The following is a 23,185-nucleotide window of genomic DNA, read 5'->3' on the forward strand; positions in this document are numbered from 1 at the left end:
TCTTTAGTTTGCATTGTCACTCAGGTCACCTTTCTTGGGAAACTTGATGACCAATCCCTCCTCCCATTGTAATAACACCTTTTCCTCTTCCCAGATCCTCTCAAACATGTGGTAGACCATGTTTGCTTCAATATATCCCTTCAGTGCATCTGCAGGAATGTTGTCAGGTCCTGCCACCTTCCCATTTCACAGACGTTTGAAGGTTTATGTATTTCTTCTATGGTTGGTCTGGTGCAGTCGATTGGCAAGTCCTCATCGGGTGGCTGACTGTATGTCTTTTACAGTCTTCAGCATGGGCTATTTCAGCAGTTACTAAAAGTGCTTCAACCATCTTTGTTGTTGGCCTTTGTTACCCAATATTGTCTTCCTAGCTTTGACTTCAACAGGTCTTTCTGGGTTGCTGTCTCTGCCAGTGAGTTTCCTCATTATGTTGTAGAGTTCTTTCAAGCTTCAATAGGGTGCTGCTTCATTGGATTCTACGGCAAGACCGTCTTTGCTTGTCTGCCCTTACTTATCTCTTGTTTATTTGTTGGCTTCAATGTACTCACCCTGAGCTTTTGCTTTTTCTGCTCTTGTTTAGCTGGAGTTGACTGCAACTTGGTGTTGAATGCAGCTTTCTTTTTTTCTGTCTTGGATTTTTTCAGAGAATCTCAGTGGAGATTCATTCTTTATGTTTGTGTTTTTAGGGACCTAGTACCTCATGCCAGGTTGATATAACTTTTTCTTTGACCTCATTTGTAGAGGTAAATATGTTTTTTTCTAGATAGTAGATTATTTTAATATAATATAACTTAGGGCCTCATTACGATGTTTGTCGGTACTTGGTTTCGGAATGGTGTCTGACTGACTCGGCTTCGGGGAGTCTGACTGACCAATTATGTTGTTTCCAAACACTGTTCTGTTGGGTCCCCATTGACTACAATGGGAGCCTGTGTTCCGGGCAACCACACAGGCTCCCATTGAAGAAAGGGGTGGTTACAGAAAATATTGCACCCTGCACCCAATGGTGCCTGCCACACTGTGCATGGTTGGAAAGAGGGATCCTGTGGTTACTTCCACAGGCCCTAATGGGAGACCACAGTGTGAAGGGGGGCCTGCTACGGGCACCCAAAGTCATATTCCGACAGCCGATCCATATCAGACAGACCAATTTGGAAAGGCTGTCCGAATCCCACATCATACTCGCTGGGTCGGAAATGCGGTCCATAGAGACGTACGAGTTGGGTCAGACAAATTCGGTGTCTCTGAATGCTGTTTGAATGTGAATCAGAACTGAGTTGGACAGTCGGATGGTTTCCAACCATCGTAATTGGTCGATCAGAAATCTTTCCAAGTTGGTCGGAAACAAGGCTTTCAACGCGGATTTGGACGTGCCGAATGCCGTTCGGAGCCTTTCCAACCAACATCGTAATCGAGCCCCAAGGTGTTACCTACAATGAAAGTGCAAAGTAAAAAATGTGCATCTTTGGTGAAGGATATTGATGAGAAAGCACATAAACAGAGCTAACATGAGCGAATAGAGCCTCTCAGTTCATTAATCAAAATTACTGTGCTGAAAACATTGTGTATGAGGATTTCTATAATAATAATATATGGGATAAAATATCCCCTGCCTTACATTATAAGGAAATTGCATGTCACAGTGGAATTCCATGGCCATATAGAGGAATGAGGCCGAAATCTGTGTTCCTTTGTAAAGTTATAGAACACTTGCATTATCCTTATCCTGTCCAGTCAGTAGGGGGTACTTTATCCCTTATAATACATGGTGACACCATCACACTTGCAATAAAACACTTAAATCCTTCGTGCATAGCTCTTTCATATTAATGAGAGAGCATGTTTGCAATCATGCAGAATAAATATAGAGTCAATTGTCAAAGATTAAACACATCAAAAAAGCTGTTACCTAGTTGTTGAAAAAAGATATTAGTAGCAGTAAAATACAAATCAGGTTTTTTGCTTTTAAGTGTACAGCAGAAAAATGCTGAAAGATTCTAAATTTCCTATAATTTCCCAAAGAGTACAAAAAAATAAACAAGTTGCCATATAGTTCTACTTCTGGTGTTCACTTTAGTGTTATAAAAAATGAGCAGAAGAAAGTAAAGCAACATTTTATTTTAGTTGTTTTAAATGGCTGCTCTCTGACCTGCCTTTCACCTCCCTGCTCGCTCTAGCAACATGTATTGTGATGTCCGAACTCATCTGTAATAAGGTATTATAGTTGCTGATTTTAAAGGAATTAGAGGCCGGTTTTAAATACAGGGATTGCAGAATCCTATGTGTTATAATATTAATAATGATCATAATAATAATGGCTGAATAGGAAACATCCCAAAAACAAGCCATTAATAAATAACATGTTCCCTGGATATAAGGGGCTTTAAAATGAATCAAGGCTCTGGCTCTGGTAAACCAGGCCCTTGTAAATTCCTAAACTTCCATTCTCTCATCACACAAAAACAATACCACCTGCCTATCACTGCTAGTGAAACCCGGCACTCACTCCAAACATTTTGATCAAACAGGAGTTTTATTGGAGTACACTAGACCCCATGAATATATTTTTAGAAAGATTACGTTTAGCCGTCTTGTACATGGACAGAGACCTCCCTTGCCTGCCTTGGGGATAAAGCCATGCAATGAGTGAACTGTGTGGGTGAACCACCTTCCAAGCTTAAAATGAAAGACATAATGTTTTCTTGAAAATGCTAGTGTTCTTTCATCATGGGCACCCCTTGAGTTATCTTACAACAGTGGCAAGAAAAAGAGGCAGGTGGAAATTTAACAAATAGTTTTTTCTCTTTGCCTTAAAAGATTGAAGGAAATCTTCACATAACAAAAATAGATCTGCTTATCATCACTGGGCAGATATCTACCTAGAAGACGGTCATCTGGTAACATAGTATGGGTCCTTGCCCTAGCACCTACTAAAAGCATGAAGGACCTGTGCATATATATTTTGAGCCAGATTTATCTCTTCAGCTCGGTTGCAGAATTTGGTCAAGTATATAACCTGCAATTTCTGAAAAAGATGCTATCTGCCATAGACAGCAATGACATGTAACAGTGATGAATGCCCTGATCCAATTGCAGGTGGACTATGGCAATTCAATATATATGGCAGTCCTTTCTAAAGCTTTTCTAATGCCTATAACTCATCAAAAATGCTGCCATTAGACTGATATCCTCTTCATTTGAAATCATATGACATTAGGCTTTCCATTTTAAACAGGATTACAAAACTAAGATATGACTATCATCCACAGGTTTATCTATGCCAATACTTTCAGGATGTTAATTCCTCTGCGCTCACCGGGGTCTTCCCAGTCTTCCTAAAACTAGTAATATTTATCATATTAGAACATTTTCAGTGTAAGAAATTAGGTTGCTGGTCGACTGGGGTGTGAGCCCTTGTCAAGCAGCAACCACAATCCTTAGCAGGTTGAGGCACAAGCCAGTCCTAAATTAACCTGTGCTAAACACTCTGTTAGCTTGTCACAGAGCAGCAAGGATTAACTTAGAGGAAATGTTTAAAGTATTCGTGCAACACTTCAAACCATAATTAAGTGTAAGACAGCCTGCCAATATAAATAAATAGAATTATTTTTAATTAACAAAACACAAATCAAAAATCCAGTCACTAGAACTGGAATATGAAAGTTTAAAGATTCCAGTTAAAATCGCACAAAAAAACACAAAACACAAACTGAGAATAGCTGGTTGTGCTGGACTCGGACAAAGTCACAAGTTCAGGACGACCCCAATGGAGCCTGCTATAGGGACCTAGTGAGGCACGCTGAACACAGTACCTGAAATCCAGGTTTGCTGAGCATCAAGAGGATTTGTGTCAAACATGCATCACACAGCCAAGATGATGCATCTGTTCCGAGGTGCAGCAAGGCTGCAATGAGTGGTCCTGTATCATGGGCAAGGATCCCATGGACGGGAGCTTATGATGCGAAGTCCGGCGTTGAGGATATGTTGCACAGTGAGGAACTGTGAGGCTGCAATGGGGAATTCTGTGTCTTTGTTGTGGCTGTTGTCAATGAGAGATAAGAAGCCTGCCCCAAGGGTACATCGCACAATGGTGGTTCTGAAGAGGCCATGGGCTGTGAAGACAATGCTGGTCATTGCACCAAGTCGATCCATCCAACAGAGGTGACATGTCAGTTCTACTCATGGTTGTGCCGCTGAGGTTCTGCTGGGTTCACTGAGGCTGGCTGAGTACCATAGGCCCACTTCTAAGATTCCAGGTCTGGGGTGTCATCCCTTGGCAGGATAGGCTCACAGATGGCAGAGTCCAGGTGATGGGTTAATGGTAGTTGCAGGCTTCTTTCCTTGAGGGTCAAGTCAGGAGGCCAGACAACTAGATTTTGGATCCCTTCGGGGTCCTGGGTTCAATAGATGCAGGTCAAGTCCATCCCACCAAGACAAGAGGGCAGCAGGCAGAAGGTCAGCACAGCAAGGCAACAGTCATTCAGAGAAGAATTCAAGCAGAGTCTCAGTCCTTCCCGCACCACAACAGACATGCTTCCTGGCAGAGTATCCACAGGTCCCGAAGTGTACTGAAGAGGTGGTGTCTTAAGTCCAATAGTTACACCTGGTGCCTTCCTTTGGAAGGTGGGAGAAGCTTCTAAATATTCTCTTTGAAGTGCACAGGCTTCCTGCTTTCCCTGCCTGAGTCCAGAAACAGCCTATTAAAGTGTAAGTAGGGCGGTGCCCAGCTGCACCCTCCCATCCTGCCAGTGATGGCACATCCAGGCCCATCTTAGCTCTATATTGTGTGTGGCGGTCTAGGAGGAATGCACAAGACCCAAATGTCAGCTACACCCAGTCATATGCCCCAGAGAAAGCCTGAAGGGCAGAAAAATACCAACTTTCTAAATGTGACATTTTCAAAATTGTAGTGTAAAATTCAAATTTACCATGCAGAGAATTTTTCATTACAATCCCAAAACAACGAATATGAACTGGTTGCCTGTTCCCATTTGGAAATTACAACTTATTGATTTTAATAAGGTAACTCCAATGTTATCCTATAGGAGGGGAAGACATTGCACTACTGAAAAAAGAATGTAAGGGTATTTCATTACTAGGACATGTAAAACTTTAAAGGTCATGTCCACCTTATTAAAAACACTACACCCTGCCCCCAGAGTTGTCCAGTCCCTCTCTCTTGGTGACTTATATATATTAAAAAGAAAGGTTTGGGCCACTCAAAAGGTTTATTTTGCCACATTGATATGGCAGCTTAAAACTGAACAGACGGGCAGCCACATCAGGCCTGAGACATGTTCTAAGGGTACATTTAGTGGTTATGTGGACGGCACAAAATGTGCTGCAGGCCGGGTCCAACATTCAGCATCCTCTTCAGCTAGAAATACAGTAAGCAAAATGTGATCCTTTTAACTTCTTTGTAATAAATATTCACCTTCTTTTCGGTGTTCTCTTAAATGTCTTTTTAGGTCAAGCATAGACAGCGCTTGCGCTAGTGCTAAGCGACTGACCTGTTGTGTATGCTTTAGCAGTTGAACTCCTCCCATTGCTGCCAGAAAGCTTTTTATGTGGCTCTCTTACTGTCCTTCACAAAAACTTGTTAGCCATTGGGTAATTCTCCCTTTATGTCTATCCTTTTTGTTAACGCTTTGGCTGGATACAGCACAACCTAACTACTATATTCTTACGCCTTAGATGTTGATGTCTTCATCTGAGGACTACTTCTTTTCTTGTTTAAACAAGCTTTCCAGTGCTACTGAAGCAGCTGCAGCGCGTTCTTCAGTTTGAATTTGGTCTGTTTATCTCTGACGCTGCGCTTCCACTTCTTGCATGCTCAACCTTTCTCCAGTGAAACGTACATGGTTAAAGATAACTCACTTTTCAGATTCAGCTTGGCACTTGCTTACAAGAACCATCTGTGCTTTCCCACCACCATGGGAACTTGCCCTTCACTGCTCTCAGACTGCTGGCAATGCATACACACATTGGCATTCGCCTAGGTCCAAGGGTGTAAAACAGGCCCTAGACGGTGCAGGAGAGCCAAACCCTTCCAGGATCCCTATTCAGACCAGATTTGGCTTAAGGGCTAAAGCGGACGACCTAGAAGTTGGGGAACATGGTTTGAGTCTGGTCGGTGGCTCAAACATCTGTGATTCTGGGCAAGTCACTTAATTTCCTTGTGCCGAACAATGAACATGTCTGTCTGTAATGCAACTGACGCTCATGTAAAGTGCTTTGATACCTTCTGGTCGATTTTGCGCTTTGATACCTTCGGGTCATTTTTGCGCTATATACATCTGCAAAAAAAATGATAACCCACTCTGAGATATGGGAGACTTGGATCCATCACTAAATTCTGCGTGGGGGGTGACATGTTTCCATGATGCATGTTCAACCAGCTCAACATTCACTTTTTCCATTCACTGTGCCACATTTTGCAACTCTTTACACATATATTTGCAAGAAGGGAAAATATTTTCTTTTTAGATCACATTGTGCTTTATCATTTATATGTATTTCACCTTGTTTTACTTCACTGTGAAGCAATATAATTTTTATACTCGTGTGTCCTATAAGCAGCTCTTTTCCATCTGCACAGCCCCGAAAACAGCAGAGGGAGAGAGATTAGTCAGTGTTAACCAGATCCCAATGTGACACAGAATCTCTACTTGGGAATGTCAGTCAAGGGGTTTCTTTGTTCCTCTTCCAGCTTTGGTAATTGAGAGCCTACTGTTGTTTTGCAACTAAACCGCTTCCAATTTTTGTACCACGTATTTTAGCATCTGTCATCCATTTTCTTTCTTTACTTGAATCCTATGTTCCTTAGTTGCTTTTGCTTTAGAACGGAGATAATCACACCCTTACTGAGTTACAGAATTAATGCTCAAGTAATTTAAAACACTTGTTTAGTTCAAAGGGGGTCATTGGTTGGTTTCTCATATGTTTGTTTCTTGTTAAAACCCATAATTAGGATAAACAACACATACCAAGCAGTTACGATGCCATCGACCACTACTATGCACATATCACTAAGGGCAAACCATTGAAGCACTCTCCTAGGCTAGTGACATAAGTGCAACCATTTTGTTCTTCCAGAACAAAGGGGCTCATTACAATGGTGTAACGATCGCCACTGCCGAGCCGACGGTGGCGTCCATCATGCCATTGTATTGAGAAATACCCCGGCCATAATATGATGGCGGTGGGTATCGCGGCAGACGGAAAGTCCGTCCGCCGCTTTTCTGCCAGTCTGCAATCGTTACAGTTGCCGGCCGGTGGAGCTGGGCCAGCTATAATATGATGTGGGTGTTTTCAAAGCCTTTCCATGGCGGCAACAGACTGGAGGGGATTGGATTTGGGGGCCTGTTACAGGCCCCCCATGGGGATGGGGGGTGCACTTGGAGGGTACCCATGGTAACCCCCTATGGGTCCCCCCCTGCAGTTCCCTGCACCAGGTGGCAGGCACTACATGGTGCCTGCCACGTAGTGCAGGAAAATACTGTGGATGCCCTTTTACCATTGCGGATGGTGCTTCAGCCAGCAGCGCTCTCTGCAATGGTAAAAGGGCTGCATGGCAGGCGCATCCTAATTAGGCAGGTGGGACCACTGCATGTCTGGAGGTCGGTCCCATCCCTGTTATGATGGCGGGCGGACGTCATAATGAGCCCCTTAGTTCTTGCTGTGGGATAGAGTGAACTGGGACAGGCGTGTGAAAACCAGGCTGATAATTGCTGGTTATCAGCTTCTTGGGGACCTCTTTCACTCTGTTTCTACCTGAGTTGTAAAGACAACACACTCATTTTGAAAATTGTGGTGAGTTATACAAATCTTGAGAGAAAGATGACCAAGGGTGCCATCAGGGAGACAACCCATCCCAGAGGGGGATTTGTCAGCAACATCTTTTTAGTAGAGAAGAAGAACAAAGAGATGAGACCCGTCATAAACCTAAAATATTTGAACGAATGGGTAGTTTACTGCCATTTCAAAATGGAGGGGATCTACCTTCTAAGAGAAAAGGGGATTGGCTAACAAGATTAGACCTCAAAGACGCCTACCTTACTATCCCCATTTGGCCTCCTCACCAAAAATACCTCCGTTTTACTCGGCAAAACAAAATGTGGAAACTCTCTAGCCTCCCCTACGGCCTATCCTCCACCCCATGGTGCTTCACAAAGGTACTCAGACCGATAGCAGCATGGCTAAGGGCAAAAGGGGTAAGACTAATTATCTACCTCGATGACATTCTAATAGTGGGTCAATCAAAAGAAATCATATCACTTCATACCCAATGAGTGATAGAAATACTGCAAAAGTTAGGTTTTGTGATAAACATAAAAACAATCATGCTTGATACCAGCACAAGACACACAATTCTTGGGTTTCATTGTAGACACCCTCCAAACAGAACTTCGCCTACCCAGAGACAAGCTAAAAACGTTCCGAAACGAAATAAAAAAAGTTCTATTAGCAGAAACTTTTACGCTAAAAGATCTAGCCAAAATCCTAGGTCTTCTATCCTCTACCATCCAGGCCATATTCTCCGGCCCACTTAATTACCGAGTCTTACAAATACTAAAAAGAAAATGCCTTCGCATAAATCATTCATATTCCCAAATATTTTCTCTAGATCAGGATTCAGGGAAGGAATTCGAATGGTTGCTCAAAAACGCTCATGCTTGGAATGGGAGAGCAATCTTCGGGGAAGAACCCGAACTTGTCATAGATTCAGATGCAAGCCTAGAGGGATGGGGAGCCAAGTGCGGAAACTCATCCACAGGTCAGACCAAGAGAGGAGCATGCACATCAACGGTTTAGAACTCCTAGCAGGCTCCTTCGCAGTCCGGAGCTTTACTCAAGAAAAGATCAAATGTTGTGTAATGCTTCGCATGGACAACATTTCGGCAGTCCAATACGTGAGCAAAATGGGGGGACCCCACACCAAAGATTTAGCGGAGCTAGCAAAGGACTTTTGGGGTTATTGTTTAAGCAAAGAGATTTCAGTTCTAGCTCAACACATCGCTGGTCTGAGCAATGGTGTAGCCGACTGGTTCTCCAGAAATTTCAAAGACTCCAGCAATTGGAGATTGAACAGAGAGATATTCCTCCACATCCAACACTTATGGGGCCCTTTCGACATGGATCTCTTTGCAGACAGACTAAACACTCAATTGACTCAATTTTTCATCTGGAAACCAGACCCTCATGTAACTGGAGTGGACACTTTCTTACAAGATTAGAGGGGTCTGAAGCCATATGCCTTCCCTCCATTTGTCATGCTACCCAGATTCCTTCTTCACACTTGGAGATACAGGCAAACAGCAGTAGTGGTGACCCCCCTTTGGAGATCTCAAGCATGGTTCCCCGTTACTCTAGAAATGTCAATAGACTTCTCTGTACTGATTCCTCAATTCCAATCCCTAGTTCTGGGCCCTCGAGGGGAGATTCACCCTCTAGTAGAAGATGGCTCCCTCACACTAATAGCATGGAGGATTTCAGGAGACAGTGGGAAATCCCTGGCCTTTAGCCAGATGCTTTCAGACTCATATCTGAGTCATGGGCTTCTGGCAAAAGAAGAGCATATAGATTGGCAAGGAATACATGGATTTGCTGGTGTATTTAACAGGATATCAATCCCATTTCAACTGATGTAGTCTATATCATAAATTACCTTACAGAATTGTTTGAATCTGGTTTGTCCTATAGACCAGTAAACATCTATAGATCCGCTATTTCTGGAGGCCATTCCCTGATAGACGGACTTCCTGTGGGTCAAAATACTTTGACAAGGAGAATTATGAGAAGTATTAGGGTTCTTAAACCCCCCATTCCGAAGAACTCCTCCATTTGGGATGTTAAATTGATCCTTCAGGTTCTAGACAACTGGGATGATAATCATTTTCTTCCTCTTAAAAAACTCTCTTATAAACTTACAACACTCCTTTGTCTTGTTTCATTTAGACGTACTTCTGATGTTAGAGCTTTAGATGTTAACAGTAGAGTCTTTCAACCCGAGGGAGTTTGCTTTTACATTAAAAGAAGGACTAAGACCCTCTCTTCGACCATTTTCCATCCTTACTTCCCTGCTAATCCTAATCTGTGTGTTGTGGAATGTTTAAAAGAATATGAAAGGAGAACCTTTGTTTTGAGGAATGGTGTCACTCAACTTCTTATTTCTCACAGTAGTCCCCATAAACCTGTTTCTTCTCCTAACTTGGCTAGATGTGTTAAAGATGTCATGATTGAAGGGGTTGAAGACACCTCTATTTTTGGGGCTCATTCTTTTAGAGGTGCTTCGGCCTCCAAAGCTTTTACCTTGGGAGGGAGTTTACAAGACATTTTAAGAGCAGCCGACTGGTCTAATGAAAGTATGTTTAAAAGCTGCTATTTTAAACCTATGTGCAATGTAATTGATAATGTATTGAATGCACTTTAATCTTGCATAATATTGGCCTTCGTGTCATGCCATAAAATGTACATTCTCAACAGTTCTACTGAAAAGAAAATCTGGATTTTATTAAGGACACGGAGGCTAAGATTAGCCCTCCTCTACCCTACCAGGTAAACTAATATATTGTTTATCTTTTTCAAAGTACCAGTTCTGGATATGGAACCTATCTTGTCCTGCATTTATTCATCAAGTTTCTTTTGAAGTTATTTATATTGTTCACAGCGCAGAATAAAAGAAGGAAGATGGCTGCCTGGTGCTGGATTTCATAGAGATGTTCAGAATGTTTAGAACGTTCTAAATTCTTGTTAATTGTTGCTGCTGTTTGAGCTGGCAATAAAAGGAGATTGCATAATCTTAGCCTCCGTGTCCTTAATAAAATCCAGATTTTCTTTTCAGTAGAACTGTTGAAAATCTACATTCTGCAAAGCCCCTTCACTTTATATCAAGCAGCTGAAAAGTTTCAAGTAATCACAATTTAATGAAATGACTATAAATTAATACCTTGGTCAAGAGCGGGGGAGCAGGAAGACAGAGCGTGATGTAATGATAAACGCACAGGTTTTGGAAGTCATGTTGTACAATATTTTACATTACGGCTAGACACTGAAATATATTGAAAATACAGCCTATTTATGGCAAGACATTGGTATGCAATTTATCATTTTTCCCTCACTCCAGGACTTTGGTCCATGACTTTAAAAAATATATTGGCAGGGAGTGATTGAATTCTGCAAAGTTTCACTGTTCACTGGTCTATTTATTTTGTCAGAATACTTTTCAGAGCTATCTGAAACCTTGGTGTTATCTTGCATACCACTCAGTGTAAAGGAAAGACGTATTGAGCAGATATCAGGAAACAAAAGTGAAGTGCAGGAACAACTGGAAAAACACAAAGTAAAGTCAACAAGAAAATTGAATAGCTTTAGCGTCTACGAGTCAGACCGTTCTTTAAATAATAGGAAAAATACACCTGATGAATTTTACCAATCCACAATATTAGCTATTAATTTGTTCTCTGGGAATTCTTTCTATGGCAATTAGATTTCACTTACAGTGAGATCTGCATACTGAGATAGGCAGTGATTTAGATGGAAATTTAGAAGTGCAATCACTAACTCTTTAGATTATCTGTTTGCTCCTGAGAAGTGCCGGTACTTTAATATTACATTTATTGCAGGAGTTCAAATTAATGAAGTGCATGTACTTGGTACCGGAGAGTACCTGCCCATTTAATGCACCAGGCATACGAGCTGCAGATGCGAATGTGGAAGACCTGTATTGTAGATTCAGGTATATAGTGCTTCATACCCCTGAGGAGCCACTAAAGTTTATTTGTGGGTGTGTAGCATGCTACTTAGTTGAAGTGTGATAGATGGGAAAGGGTTTGTCAGTCGAGTGACATATATAAGTAGTAGATGATAATATTAGCGAGGACTAAAACTGTGCGCCTAACATGTTTTTACTCTGCGCCTATGCAAGAATGTGAAGTGAAAAAGAGTGAGGGTACGATGGTTACTAGATGCTATTGTATTCGTGGTAAGGAAAGTGTGTGAATGCATTGCGTCTTTTTAGGTGGTGTTTAGGTGTCATGCACTTATGATAAATGCAGCCCAGACTGCTTTAACACAGTTGTGTGACTATGTCTCCCTATGGGTGTCTCTCTATGGGTTGACAAATGAGAAAATACACAGTTATCCATGCTGATTCCATGGTCTGTGTGATACACCACTCTAAACAACATTGAGTATGAGGTCTATTGAGGTGCACACAGGTAAAGGGAGCTGCCATTGAATTTGATGGCTTGTATCAATTTACCTATATTAATTTATTTAGTGTTTTCTATAGCGTGAACATGACCCTGCACAGGGTATCAGAGCGCTTTACAGGAGCATTTAAACACACCAAAACTTTACATATTACTAGACATAAATGGCAATTCCGTAGGGTATAATAACAATTATAGTGTTCCCAGATAGATTACCATAAAGCCTCAAGAACTATAAAACACAATGAGGTAAAAAACAATATAAAAGTCCAAAATTGTACAGTGAGCTGCTTGTGTGAACATTCGACCAGCAAGGCAGAATGAAATAAATAAAGTACAGCTGTAGGGAATTAGGGGAGAAATTTCCTCATATAAAACAATTTTGCTTCCTTTTTGAATGTTGCAATGGTTGGAATTCTTCTCATGTCGGGGGGGAGGGCGTTCCAAATTCTCGTTCAAGTCCCTGAGAATGCTTGGTCATAAGTTATTTTCTTACAGAAATACGCCGGTTTCAGTAGTAGATCAGCTTTGCTCCTGGAGGAACGTGTCCCTCCCGAAAGCGTGAGTTTCTGGGTGAGGTAGACTGGAGATTTGTTGTGTATTGCTTTATTGGTGATGCATGCCAGCTTGAACTGGATTTGTGCTTCGAAAGGAAGCCAGTTGAGAACTTTCAAGTGAGGAGAGATATGGTTGAGTTTTTTGGATCCCAATTTAAGTCTTGTGGCTACATTAAGACATGCTTTCAATGGGGCTGTTGAGATCTTAGGGAGCCCAGCTAAGGTTGTGTAACCATATTCAATCCTTGAAATGACCAATGCCTGAACTGCTGTATTGAGGTCTGCTTTATTTATAAAAGGTTTTAGTTTTCGTAAGTAGCTTAAGTGGAACCTGGCGTTTTTTGCCATTGTGTTGATATATGTTGACATGTTCAGATTTTTGTCCAGAATGATACCCAGTGATTTAGTTGACTCAACAATTTTCGGAGTGCACTTTAGTGCAGTGATGAGGTTGGACCATTCTGCAATCATTGTTTTGCTTTTTTGAGGAGTAATCAGAAGGAATTTAGTTTTCTGCGGATTTAGCTTTAGGTGGTTCTTGGTTAGCCATAGAAGTGTTCTTGTTAGACCTAGGTTCATTATTTTTATATCATCAGTTGACGTGACCTTAATGTACAGCTGAGTGTCATCAGCATACATATGGAAAGCAATGTTAGCTTTTTGGAGTATTTCCATAAGAGAGTGCCTGAGATAACATTGAACCTTGCGGAACTCCTATAGTATTGTTGGTTGCGCTTGAAAGGTTTTGGTTAACAATGACTTTTTGCGATCTATTCTCCAGAAAGGAGCTGAACCAGGTTAGTACTGTACCCTCAAATCCCAGTTTCAGTGGATCGAGTATATAGGCATGGTTCACCATGTTGAAATCTGACGACAGGTCCAGCAAGATTAGGAGGCATGTTTTGTTCTGGTCAAGAGCCAGTAAAGCGTCATCTACTATGTGCAGAATCGCGGTTTCCGTACTGTGGTTTGGGCGGAAACCGGATTGGCAGTCGTTCAGAAGCTTGAAATCAGAGATGTGTAGGCTCAGTTGTTGTTGGCCAACATGGCAATATTGGTTACCGGTCTAAAATTATTCGGATCTAAGGGGTTCTCAGTCGGTATTTTGTAGGAGCGGGTTGACTTGCCCTGTTTTTAAGCAGGCCGGTATTTGAACTTGTGACAAAGAGGCATTAATGACCTTAGTCCAGATTGGGATTAGCAGGTGATTTATGGAGGACCAGCATTTTGCCGGTAGGGGATCGTTGTAGTGATTGTTTGGTTTTGAGGTCGCCATGATCTTTGAAATGTCTAATTCGCTGACCTGTATAAAATCTGACCATCTGGCATTGTTTTTGGGTTCGGCTAATTCTAGTCCATCCAGCACCTTATCTCCCAGGCCTCCTCCATTCCTAAAACATTTATTTATTTTTGAAGCAAATAAAGCGCACGGCTACCCCCAACAGGGGTATCCCGGCTTTATGGACAACGGGCCACAAGAGAGATCAAGCGCAGCTAAAGATTAGAAAACAGCCAGGTTTTCAGTTTTCTTCGGAACAGTGGTTCCGATGTGATGAGCCGAAGGCCCAATGGGAGACTGTGCCAGAGTTTTGCGGTCACTACAGCAAAGACAAAAGCGAGGGGTACAGAGAAGGTGGAGATGATTAGAGGGCTCAGGTGAAGTGGACAGGTATAAGCCTTTTTCTCAGATAGACCAGGCCAAGATTATTAAGGGCCCTGAAGGCAAAGACCAGCGCTTTGAATTGAATGCGACAAGTAACTGGCAGCCAGTGTAGCTTTACCAAATACGGAGTAATAGAATGGCGATAAGGGATGTTACAAATCAGTCTAGCTGCAGCATTCTGCTCAATCTGCAGCCTCTTGATCAGGTAAGTTGGAGCTCCAACATACATGCTGTTAGAATAGTCAAGGTGAGAGGTGATTAAGGCATCTATGACAGTCCTACGGGAATCAAGGGGAAGAAACTGTAGAATTTTCCTGATCATGCAGAGTTTACCAAAGCAGGCTGCGGTGACTTCATTGATTTGGCTTTTGCAAGACAGGTCGTTATCGAATTGGAAACCCAAATTACGAGCTGCTTGAACTGGAACCGGAGAGGGGTTTCACTCCGATGGCCACCACAATATAGAGGGAAGTGGAGAACTTTGATTGAAGAATAAGACCTCGGTCTTATCTGTATTAAGTTTGAGGGTGTTAGTAGTCATCCAACAGGAGATGTTAATAAGGCAGCATCAAAAGTTGATCAGGCTGCCGTCAGAGTGATTTCTAAAGGAGAACACAAGCTGAGTGTCATCAGCATAAGAGATCACTTTGACCCCCCCAGGATTCAACCACTTCCGCTAAAGGAGTAAGGTAGATATTGAAGAAAAGAGGACTAAGAGCGGAGCCCTGCGGGACACCGCAAAGCAGAGGTTTTTCTTTGAGAACAAAAGGCCGGAGGAAGACCTGCTGTGATCTACTCCTTAGACAAGATCTGAACCAGGCCAGAGGAGTACCCTCAATACCAATATTGCACATTCTATCTAATAGAATGTCATGGGAAACGGTTTCAAAAGCCGCGGACAGGTCGAGGAGGACCAACATGGCCTCCTCGCCCACATCCACTCACTCCCGAATGGACTCAGACACTTCAAGCAGTGCGGACTCTATACTAAAGCCTGGTCTAAAACCGGACTGGGAGTCATGAAGAAGTTGTTTAGATTCAAGATAATTGGCTAATTGCTCCTACATCACTTTCTCAAGGATTTTTGCTGGCTTAGGGAGAAGCGAAATAGGCCGATAGTTGCTAAACTGTAAAGGGTCGGCGTCTGCCTTCTTCAGGATTGGAATTAGCATAGCCTGCTTCCATACAGTGGGGAATTGACCTGAGAGAAGGGAAGTGTTCTAAATAGAAAGAAGCAGGCTGATCACAATGGGGGCAAGACTGCCTACTGCAGACTCCTTGGATCGACTTTTAAATGAGACAAACGCGACCTCTTGAGTGGCTTTAGAGTCGGGCGAAGGGAGAACACCATCCTGATTGAATGTGGATGAAATATTAGTGATTTTATCATGGAAAAAATCTGAAAGACCGTCACATTTTGACTAGGGGCAATCGAGCAGGCCAAGGCTGGGGGATTAGAGAATTCATAATAATGTCAAATAAAGTCTTTGAAGAGTTTTCAGCAGTATTGATTTTCTCAACAAAATAGTCCCTCATGGTGGCGCTCCTAAGTTTATGGAAGTTCTTTAAGGCAGTTCTATAGATAATTTTAGCAGCGGAATCATACGTCGGACGCCAATTACGTTCCAATTTTCTTTACATCTGCTCCTTTCCTCACGTAATGCCATAGAGAACCAAGGCGCAGACGACTTTGATTTTAAAGAAGCTAGCGTCAATGAGACTAGCATCACTGAGACTGAGACGCAGCTTTTTTGAGTTCCCTCTCCAATGAGTTGGTTTTGTCTGTAAAGAAGACCGAGAAGTCTTCGCTGCCTAAGTTAGTTTTGGAAATGACTGGAGCAATTTTGTCTGCCTTGTTTGATTGAGCTTTAAGTAGATTGAAGAGTTTCCTAGGTCTATTTACTGCGTTATCCAGTTCTTTCCTGAAGAATTCTTTTTTTGATTTAATAATGCTTTTATTATACGCTTTCCTGTATTGTCTCAGTAAGGTTAGATGGGGTGAGGAGGGGTGTTGTCGCCATTTACGTTCTGCTAGTCTCAGGCACCTTCTTTCTTCATTTAGGGCACCATTGAACCATGAGTTTTTGTCTTTGTACGAGAACCTTTTCAGTTTTAGCAGGGCTATGTCCTCAATAATGCTGGACATTGTTTCATTGAAATGTAGCGTGAGGTCGTTGACGTCAACCATGCTCTTGGGTGGCTGCAGATCAATAGTTTTCCGTATTAATTTCTCTAATGTCCCTGGTCCACTTTTTGGGTTTAATAGCTTGTGTAGACGACATAGAATTTCTGAGGGGAATTTCGAAGGTAATTATGTGGTGGTCCAACCAGTCGCAGGTGTGATTACAATGTTCTCAATTGATTTCTCTTTAGTTAAGATCCAATCAAGTATGGATCCTTTATTGTGGGTGGGGAGATGACATCCTTGGACTAAGGATTGGCTATCCAGGAAGGATTTCAACAGGGTGATTTGATTGTCATCATGATGATCCTCCCAATGCATGTTGAGGTCTCCTAAGAATATAGCACTCATCTACAGATTAGAGTTAGTAGAAATGATTTCAATCAACTGGTCGATGAATTTGGTCTTAGTACCCGGGGGTGGTATAGTGCAAGGAGTTTACAGTTCTGGTTATCTGCTGATCTTAGGGACATGCCTAGATATTCACAAGACTCTAAAGATTCAGCCTGTATTTTTGTGATGGAAATGTCAGATTTATGTATACAAGCAATGCCTCCACCCTTTCTGATGTTTCTGTCCTGCCTCAAAATCTGGTATTTCGGGGGGACAAGTAGGTCTAGGCAGGGCGACGACGAGTCAGAAATCCATGTTTCCATAAGAATGAATATGTCAATTTTATGGTTGAGAATGAGGTCGGCTATGTCTGCTGCGTGTTTATTTGCTGATCAACAGTTGAGTAGAGCACAGCAAAAATGTTTCTGCTCAATGCTCAAGGGTGGCAGAGATTCTTCGGGCGTTAATGCTACTTTCCTAAGATTGTTGGCATTGATCCTTCTAGTGTTAGCCTGAGAATTTCTACAGGCGTTAGTTAAATAGTTTGAATATTATTGTTTTCTCCTAACTTAATTTGAATGGTGAGTTCATATGTGGACGCAATGGATAATATCTCACTATCAGTCAGATAGTTGAGTTGCGTGCAAGGACAGTAAATTCTATTAGAAAACGCCATTGTGGTGGAGCTACGTTTAACATGCGTTTCAGGGGAGGAAGATTGAAAAACCTCAATTTTTGCAAGCCATTTTTCAGACAAGCACATCAGGTTATTCATATCTTTAATGGCGGCGAGCATGGCTTTGTAAGTTTTACAAGATTGCGAGCTGAGGTTTATGAGATCACTATTAGTTTGAGGGGTTCGATCCTAACCGAGTCTAAACTATCAGGGGTGCTAGTGGGTTGAAGCATGGGAGTCTCTCTAGGAAGTTTTACTTTGGTTATCGCAGTAGGATCTGAGCATGTGCTATTATGCTTAGGGATAGTTCCTCGCCTCCCTTTGAGGTTGCCCACGCTCCATTCTCGCTGACTTGATCTTGCTCCGCCTGAGAGATTTCCACCTTGCTAACAGATACCAATAGTTGGTCGATATCGGTGTTAGGGGTAGGATGGGAGCTCAAGTCAAGACTCGAGGGCTCTGGAATCTGCTTCACATTGGTAGGAGCATAGCCCATAGGATGGGCCTTATTCAACTATTCATGGCGCAAGCTTTTAGAATGCCACACCAGAAGATTAGAGACTAATCCGGAGAAAAGCATTTTATATGATCAAACATAATATATGCTTCAATTGGTTAATCTAGAAGCAATTGGTTAATCTAGAAGTGGAGAGAAGAACAACAATTGTACGAGCAATCATAGAACATGTCCTGAGGAGTTTAACCATATATGTCACGAGACAGCTAATAGTTTTGCCATCACATATCTAGATATAGCACATATCTGAGTTGTCTGCCCAGTGTGGCAGGGACTAAACCTCAGAAGGGGACATTAGTCAAGCAGGCATAGTAGATGCCGGAGGAATCCACACAAGTATGGCATTGGTCAACCCTTATTAAAAAGCAATAGCATTGATTGTGCAACCCAAGAAAGCCATACCGACCTAAGGAGAGATTAAATGCCCTGAACAGAGGGTAGCCCCCAAGGGAATGTAACAGATCAGACGACCAACCAGCACACAGGAGGAAATAGCGCAGCCTGCGCAAAATGGTATGCAGGCAAATAATGGAAGGTTAGGGACTGGATTCCCCAGAACAGGAGCTTACATGGACCAGATGAGTGACACATTGTGGTAAAAAAATATCATTGAGAAAAATATTGTGTCAATATAATAGTTTACTGACTCGCAAAATAGAGTTTTTACATTGCACAGACCTATTTAGAGGATGTTCTGTGGATTCTGTCATGCTTTGGGATAAAAGCCTGGATGAGCTTTTACCTGCATTTCAGAATCATGGTGCCTCTGTTTTAAAAATTACTGAACGAACATTGGATTCTTGTTTTTTATCCTTGAAACTCAAGTTGAATGACTGTGCAGATTGATACTGGTGCATGATGACACACCAGATAGCTTTTAAATGTACTATTCCCATTCCAAACAGTGCAACAGTAGGGAAAGGGTTGCATTGCAAAGAGGTTCATTTCACTATTCCTACTGTAGTCTAAAAAAGAGTAGGGAAAGTACTTCACTTTAAACACATTACATCCATAATGCATATAGTGGAATTATTAAACTCTTACTATACCAAGCATTTGCAATGCAATAGGTCTCGCATTTGAGCATTTTGGCATTTTAAATGACAATGCCTTTTATTTATGTGTTTACAAAACTTGCAAGCGTTGTGTAAACACCCACTTTGTGCTTATAGTCCTTGCTTATGAGAAGCAAGGCAGGCAGTTAAAGAGATGCAGTTACTGCCAGCCTTGCTTCTCACAAGTAAGCACTATAAGTACAAATACGTGCTTACACCGCGATTGCAGGTTTTCCAAACACATTAATAAAAAGCAGTGTCATTTACAATGCCAATAGCTCAAACTGTCACAAATGCGAGATCTATGGCATTGCAAATGCTTGTTTTCTATAGGTGTCTATGTTATATGGTGTATTTGCCGCAAACAGAGGTTTGGTAGATGTGCGCTAAATTAGAACATTTATAATAAAGAGTATCAGTATAAAAAGAGGGACAACTCAAATAACTGATCCGCAAGCAGACCTCTGCCTGCAGGCATGTTGCTTTTATCAAAACAATTAACTAAATGATGAATGAATAAATCTTACAGTTCAAGTATGCTAAATTATGCTAAAGACCTCATCCAGACTTTCTAATGTAACATAACATAACATCACAGTTCAACATAAGACAAGCTAATTCGGATAATATTCTCATGCAGGAAGTGCATGACTTTTCATTTTTATTTCAAGACACCACAAAAATGCAGATGTGCCTTAAGCATACTTTATCACTAATAACAGAAACCTGCCACAGCTTTTAAGTTGGCTGTATATGGGATGTACATACCCAGAGTTAATGAAGTAAGGGATTAGTGGAATAAAATACTTGCTCCACATAATAACAGAGTGACATTAATGATCAAGTCATAACGTACCTATAAACTATGTTAGTATTGACTGAACTCCATTAATGCCTTATGAGGCCATACACCTTTAAGTATCTTTATGCTTTGAACTAACTGTATGTTCTTAGAATGTAAAAATTGAATATATAAATTCAGTTATGGTTACCTAAAAATTTTCTTTCATGCGGTTCTGCATCCCAATAAGAATTTGTAATAAAGAGTTGCAATGAAGATAGGATGTTGCCATTGCTGAGTTACTTCGATAATGTACCTATTTGGATATTTATTTGAGCCTAGATTCACTGAAACGTTAAATACTCTGACTCTCACATGTTGCTGATATACTCAGTAATCCTCCTACAGTAATTGAAATATTGGGCCAGATGTACCACATTCTTTTACTGATCTGTGGGTGGGTTTTAAAAATGATTTGATTTGAGGAAAAGAAAATTCAAGAAGACAGTCTGGACATGCATAATAGGAAACTGGTGAGCATAATTGCCTTGCACACAGATATCTTGCATATGTGCAAATGTTGTGTTAGTGATCGACCAGGGGAGTGGCAGATATAGGTTCCAGCACATCCCCTATTTACAGGTAGATTAATTACACTATCTGCCAGGCGGTTCATTGAAAAGTGCTTGGTGTATCTCCATTTTCTTAATGAACCAGAGCAGAGGTTCCCCAAGAGAAGGCACAATGCAGGCACCAGATACAATTGATCCTTGTCTAAATGTGCAAACCCCATATATATTCCGCTGCTCATTAAACGCATGAGTAGTGGATTGCAAATCATTTTCTCATCACAAAATTGGGGTTTCAAATGTAAGCACTGACATAGACAGCCCTTTGGCGCCATTTTATTAATACTGCTCTAATGGGTGATGTGGGTCTGGGGCCGGGTCATTTTAGTGAATTTATAGCGCGGCAGTGGGTTAATGCCATCTATTCTTTTAGGGGCTGTTGCACCTGCCCTTGATAAACCAACCTCTCACTGCCAGCAGATCCGAATCATGAATCAGAGTAGGGGTTTCTCCATATTGTGGGAACCAGAATGCGTCCTCACTCTTGCTATGCTAATTTTGTTTAATTTGGCCCAAAATGAATATATTTTTAATTGGTACATTTTCTCAAATTGGAAACTTAGAAAAGTTGACAGGATGTCTAATGGTTTACAAAATGTTCTGTTACATGAATTGTTCTTGCATACACAATACAAATAGTGAAACTTGATATTAAGCACTTACATTTGCACTGTTATCCTTCCCACTAACACAAATGATATCTTGCTTTTGTATGGTCAATATGTCCTTTGTGAGCTTTACGCGAACGTCATAAGCAGCTTCTGATCCTTCTTCGTACAATAAGGCAACTCCAGCTTTGGTCTGTGACAAAAAAATGAAAACACTATTATGACAATTTATTACACAATGACCATATAGTGCAGTAAACAGTATAAACACAGATATCCTCCATTTAAAAAGGCACAGCCCAATGAACCTGCTGTAGGAGCTGTGCTGTATTTGTAAAGGATTTTATTAGAAATGTTTAACTGCGTAAAACCCGTTAATATACTAACCAAAATGCAATTGTCAAAAACATGTTAAAAGCATATTCAAATATAGGAAATACCTTCAGAAATGTTTATGTGTCGTAATTCTTTATTAAGAAATCAAAGGTAGAAAAAATTGATAAAAGTACAATACATTATAATAGACCCATTACAGTCTATTGATATTACATATACTATGTACTATAAAGAAGAACAAGTTAGACATGGGAGAAGAGAGGAGGGGGGAGAGAAGGGATAAAATAAAAGCAAGGAAGACGTTTATGTATAAATAGGTGATGGGGGTCCTCTTTTCTATGCTTCACTTGTTATTCAAAGACTCAACACAAACAACTCCGCTTTTAATGCTAAACAAATACCTGACATGATGAAAAGCTTAGAAATATAATTGAATGTTTTCTTTAAAATGGATCAGAAAACAATTAGCAAATTACTTCAGTCTAATTTGCATTTTTCTGCTTAATAAATTAGGACTGGAGCAAACAGAAATTATTGCATTAAAGGTAGTTGCACCAAATCGGGAATGCAACTAGTGCTCAGAATTCAAAATTTTCTCCTGCAAAGATTATTTGGTTCTCTTCACATCTGGGATATATTCATTCCTCTTCCTCACTTGTTGAGAGAAACTTTTTGTCACTCACCAACTGTTCGTTTTTCCTTGATGAAACTGTTAAAATATTTTATATCTTGATAATAAAGCTGGGTTCAGCTGAAACATAGCTGGTCACAAAATACTGGCTTTTTTCCCATTTCTTCTTTTTTCCAACCTTTTATTAAATGTTAATGACGATGACCGTAACTATATTCACATAAAAGATTGATTCTACACAGTCAGAACTGTGCAACTATTATTTTTATTTAGAAATAAGTTCCATGTGACCACTTGTTCCAAGGATAACTTTCTAAAAGTGGAATTTCCAAAACATTAATTTAAAATATGACTTGACCTTTAGATGTGATTTTAAATTACTAATATTTGAATCCTTAAATCATTGTTCTAGCTATTTCTAAACCGACGTTACACATTATAAGGTGTCATAATGTAGCACACGTTTTCTATATAAGACCCAACCATGCCACATTGAAAAATAACTTTTGATATTTTTCACTGCCGGGACATGTAAAATGTAAATATTCATGTCCTACTTTTTAATTATTGTGAACCCTACATGAGCATTTAGGGAGTACCTTCGGGGTGACTTATAAGTAGTAGGAAAGAAAATTTAGGCCTGGCAAAAAGGTTTTTTTTCTCAGGTCGAATTTGCAGTTTTAACACTACACAGTCAGACTGCAGTGGCAGGCCCTGGAGACATGCTTTGCATTCTCACTTTAGTGGTGTCACAATAGATGTTGCAGTCCACTAGTGACATTTAACTTACAGGGCCTTGGTCCCATATACTAGGGTCTCATAGGTAAGTTAAATATACTAATTAGGACTTTTTGCCAATTCACCAGGTTTTTAGGTGTCGGAGCGCATTCACCAGGGCCTGGTTTTCAGAGTTCCAGTGCACAGAACCCAAAAACTAACAGCGCCAGTTGAAATAAAATGTGAGTGATCACCTTTGAAAACAAGGCATTTTCTTAAGTACTTCAC

The 23,185-nt window shown here is 41.0% G+C and overlaps 1 protein-coding gene across 1 annotated transcript in view; it reads right to left on the reverse strand.

Annotated features, from left to right (window-relative positions):
• SNTG2 (syntrophin gamma 2) overlaps positions 1-22,341 on the reverse strand; it is a 1,272,125-nt gene extending 1,249,784 nt beyond the window's left edge. The window contains exons 1-2 of the mRNA XM_086925639.1: positions 22,327-22,341; positions 21,269-21,406 (exon numbers count right to left, since the gene is read on the reverse strand). Coding sequence (XP_086781765.1) covers positions 21,269-21,406; positions 22,327-22,341 — 153 coding nt within the window. The remainder of the gene's footprint in view (positions 1-21,268; positions 21,407-22,326) is intronic.
• Between the last annotated feature and the right edge of the window lie 844 nt (positions 22,342-23,185).

The sequence above is a fragment of the Lissotriton vulgaris genome, chromosome 6 (assembly GCF_964263255.1).
Source record: "Lissotriton vulgaris chromosome 6, aLisVul1.2, whole genome shotgun sequence".
Classification (NCBI taxonomy): domain Eukaryota; kingdom Metazoa; phylum Chordata; class Amphibia; order Caudata; family Salamandridae; genus Lissotriton; species Lissotriton vulgaris.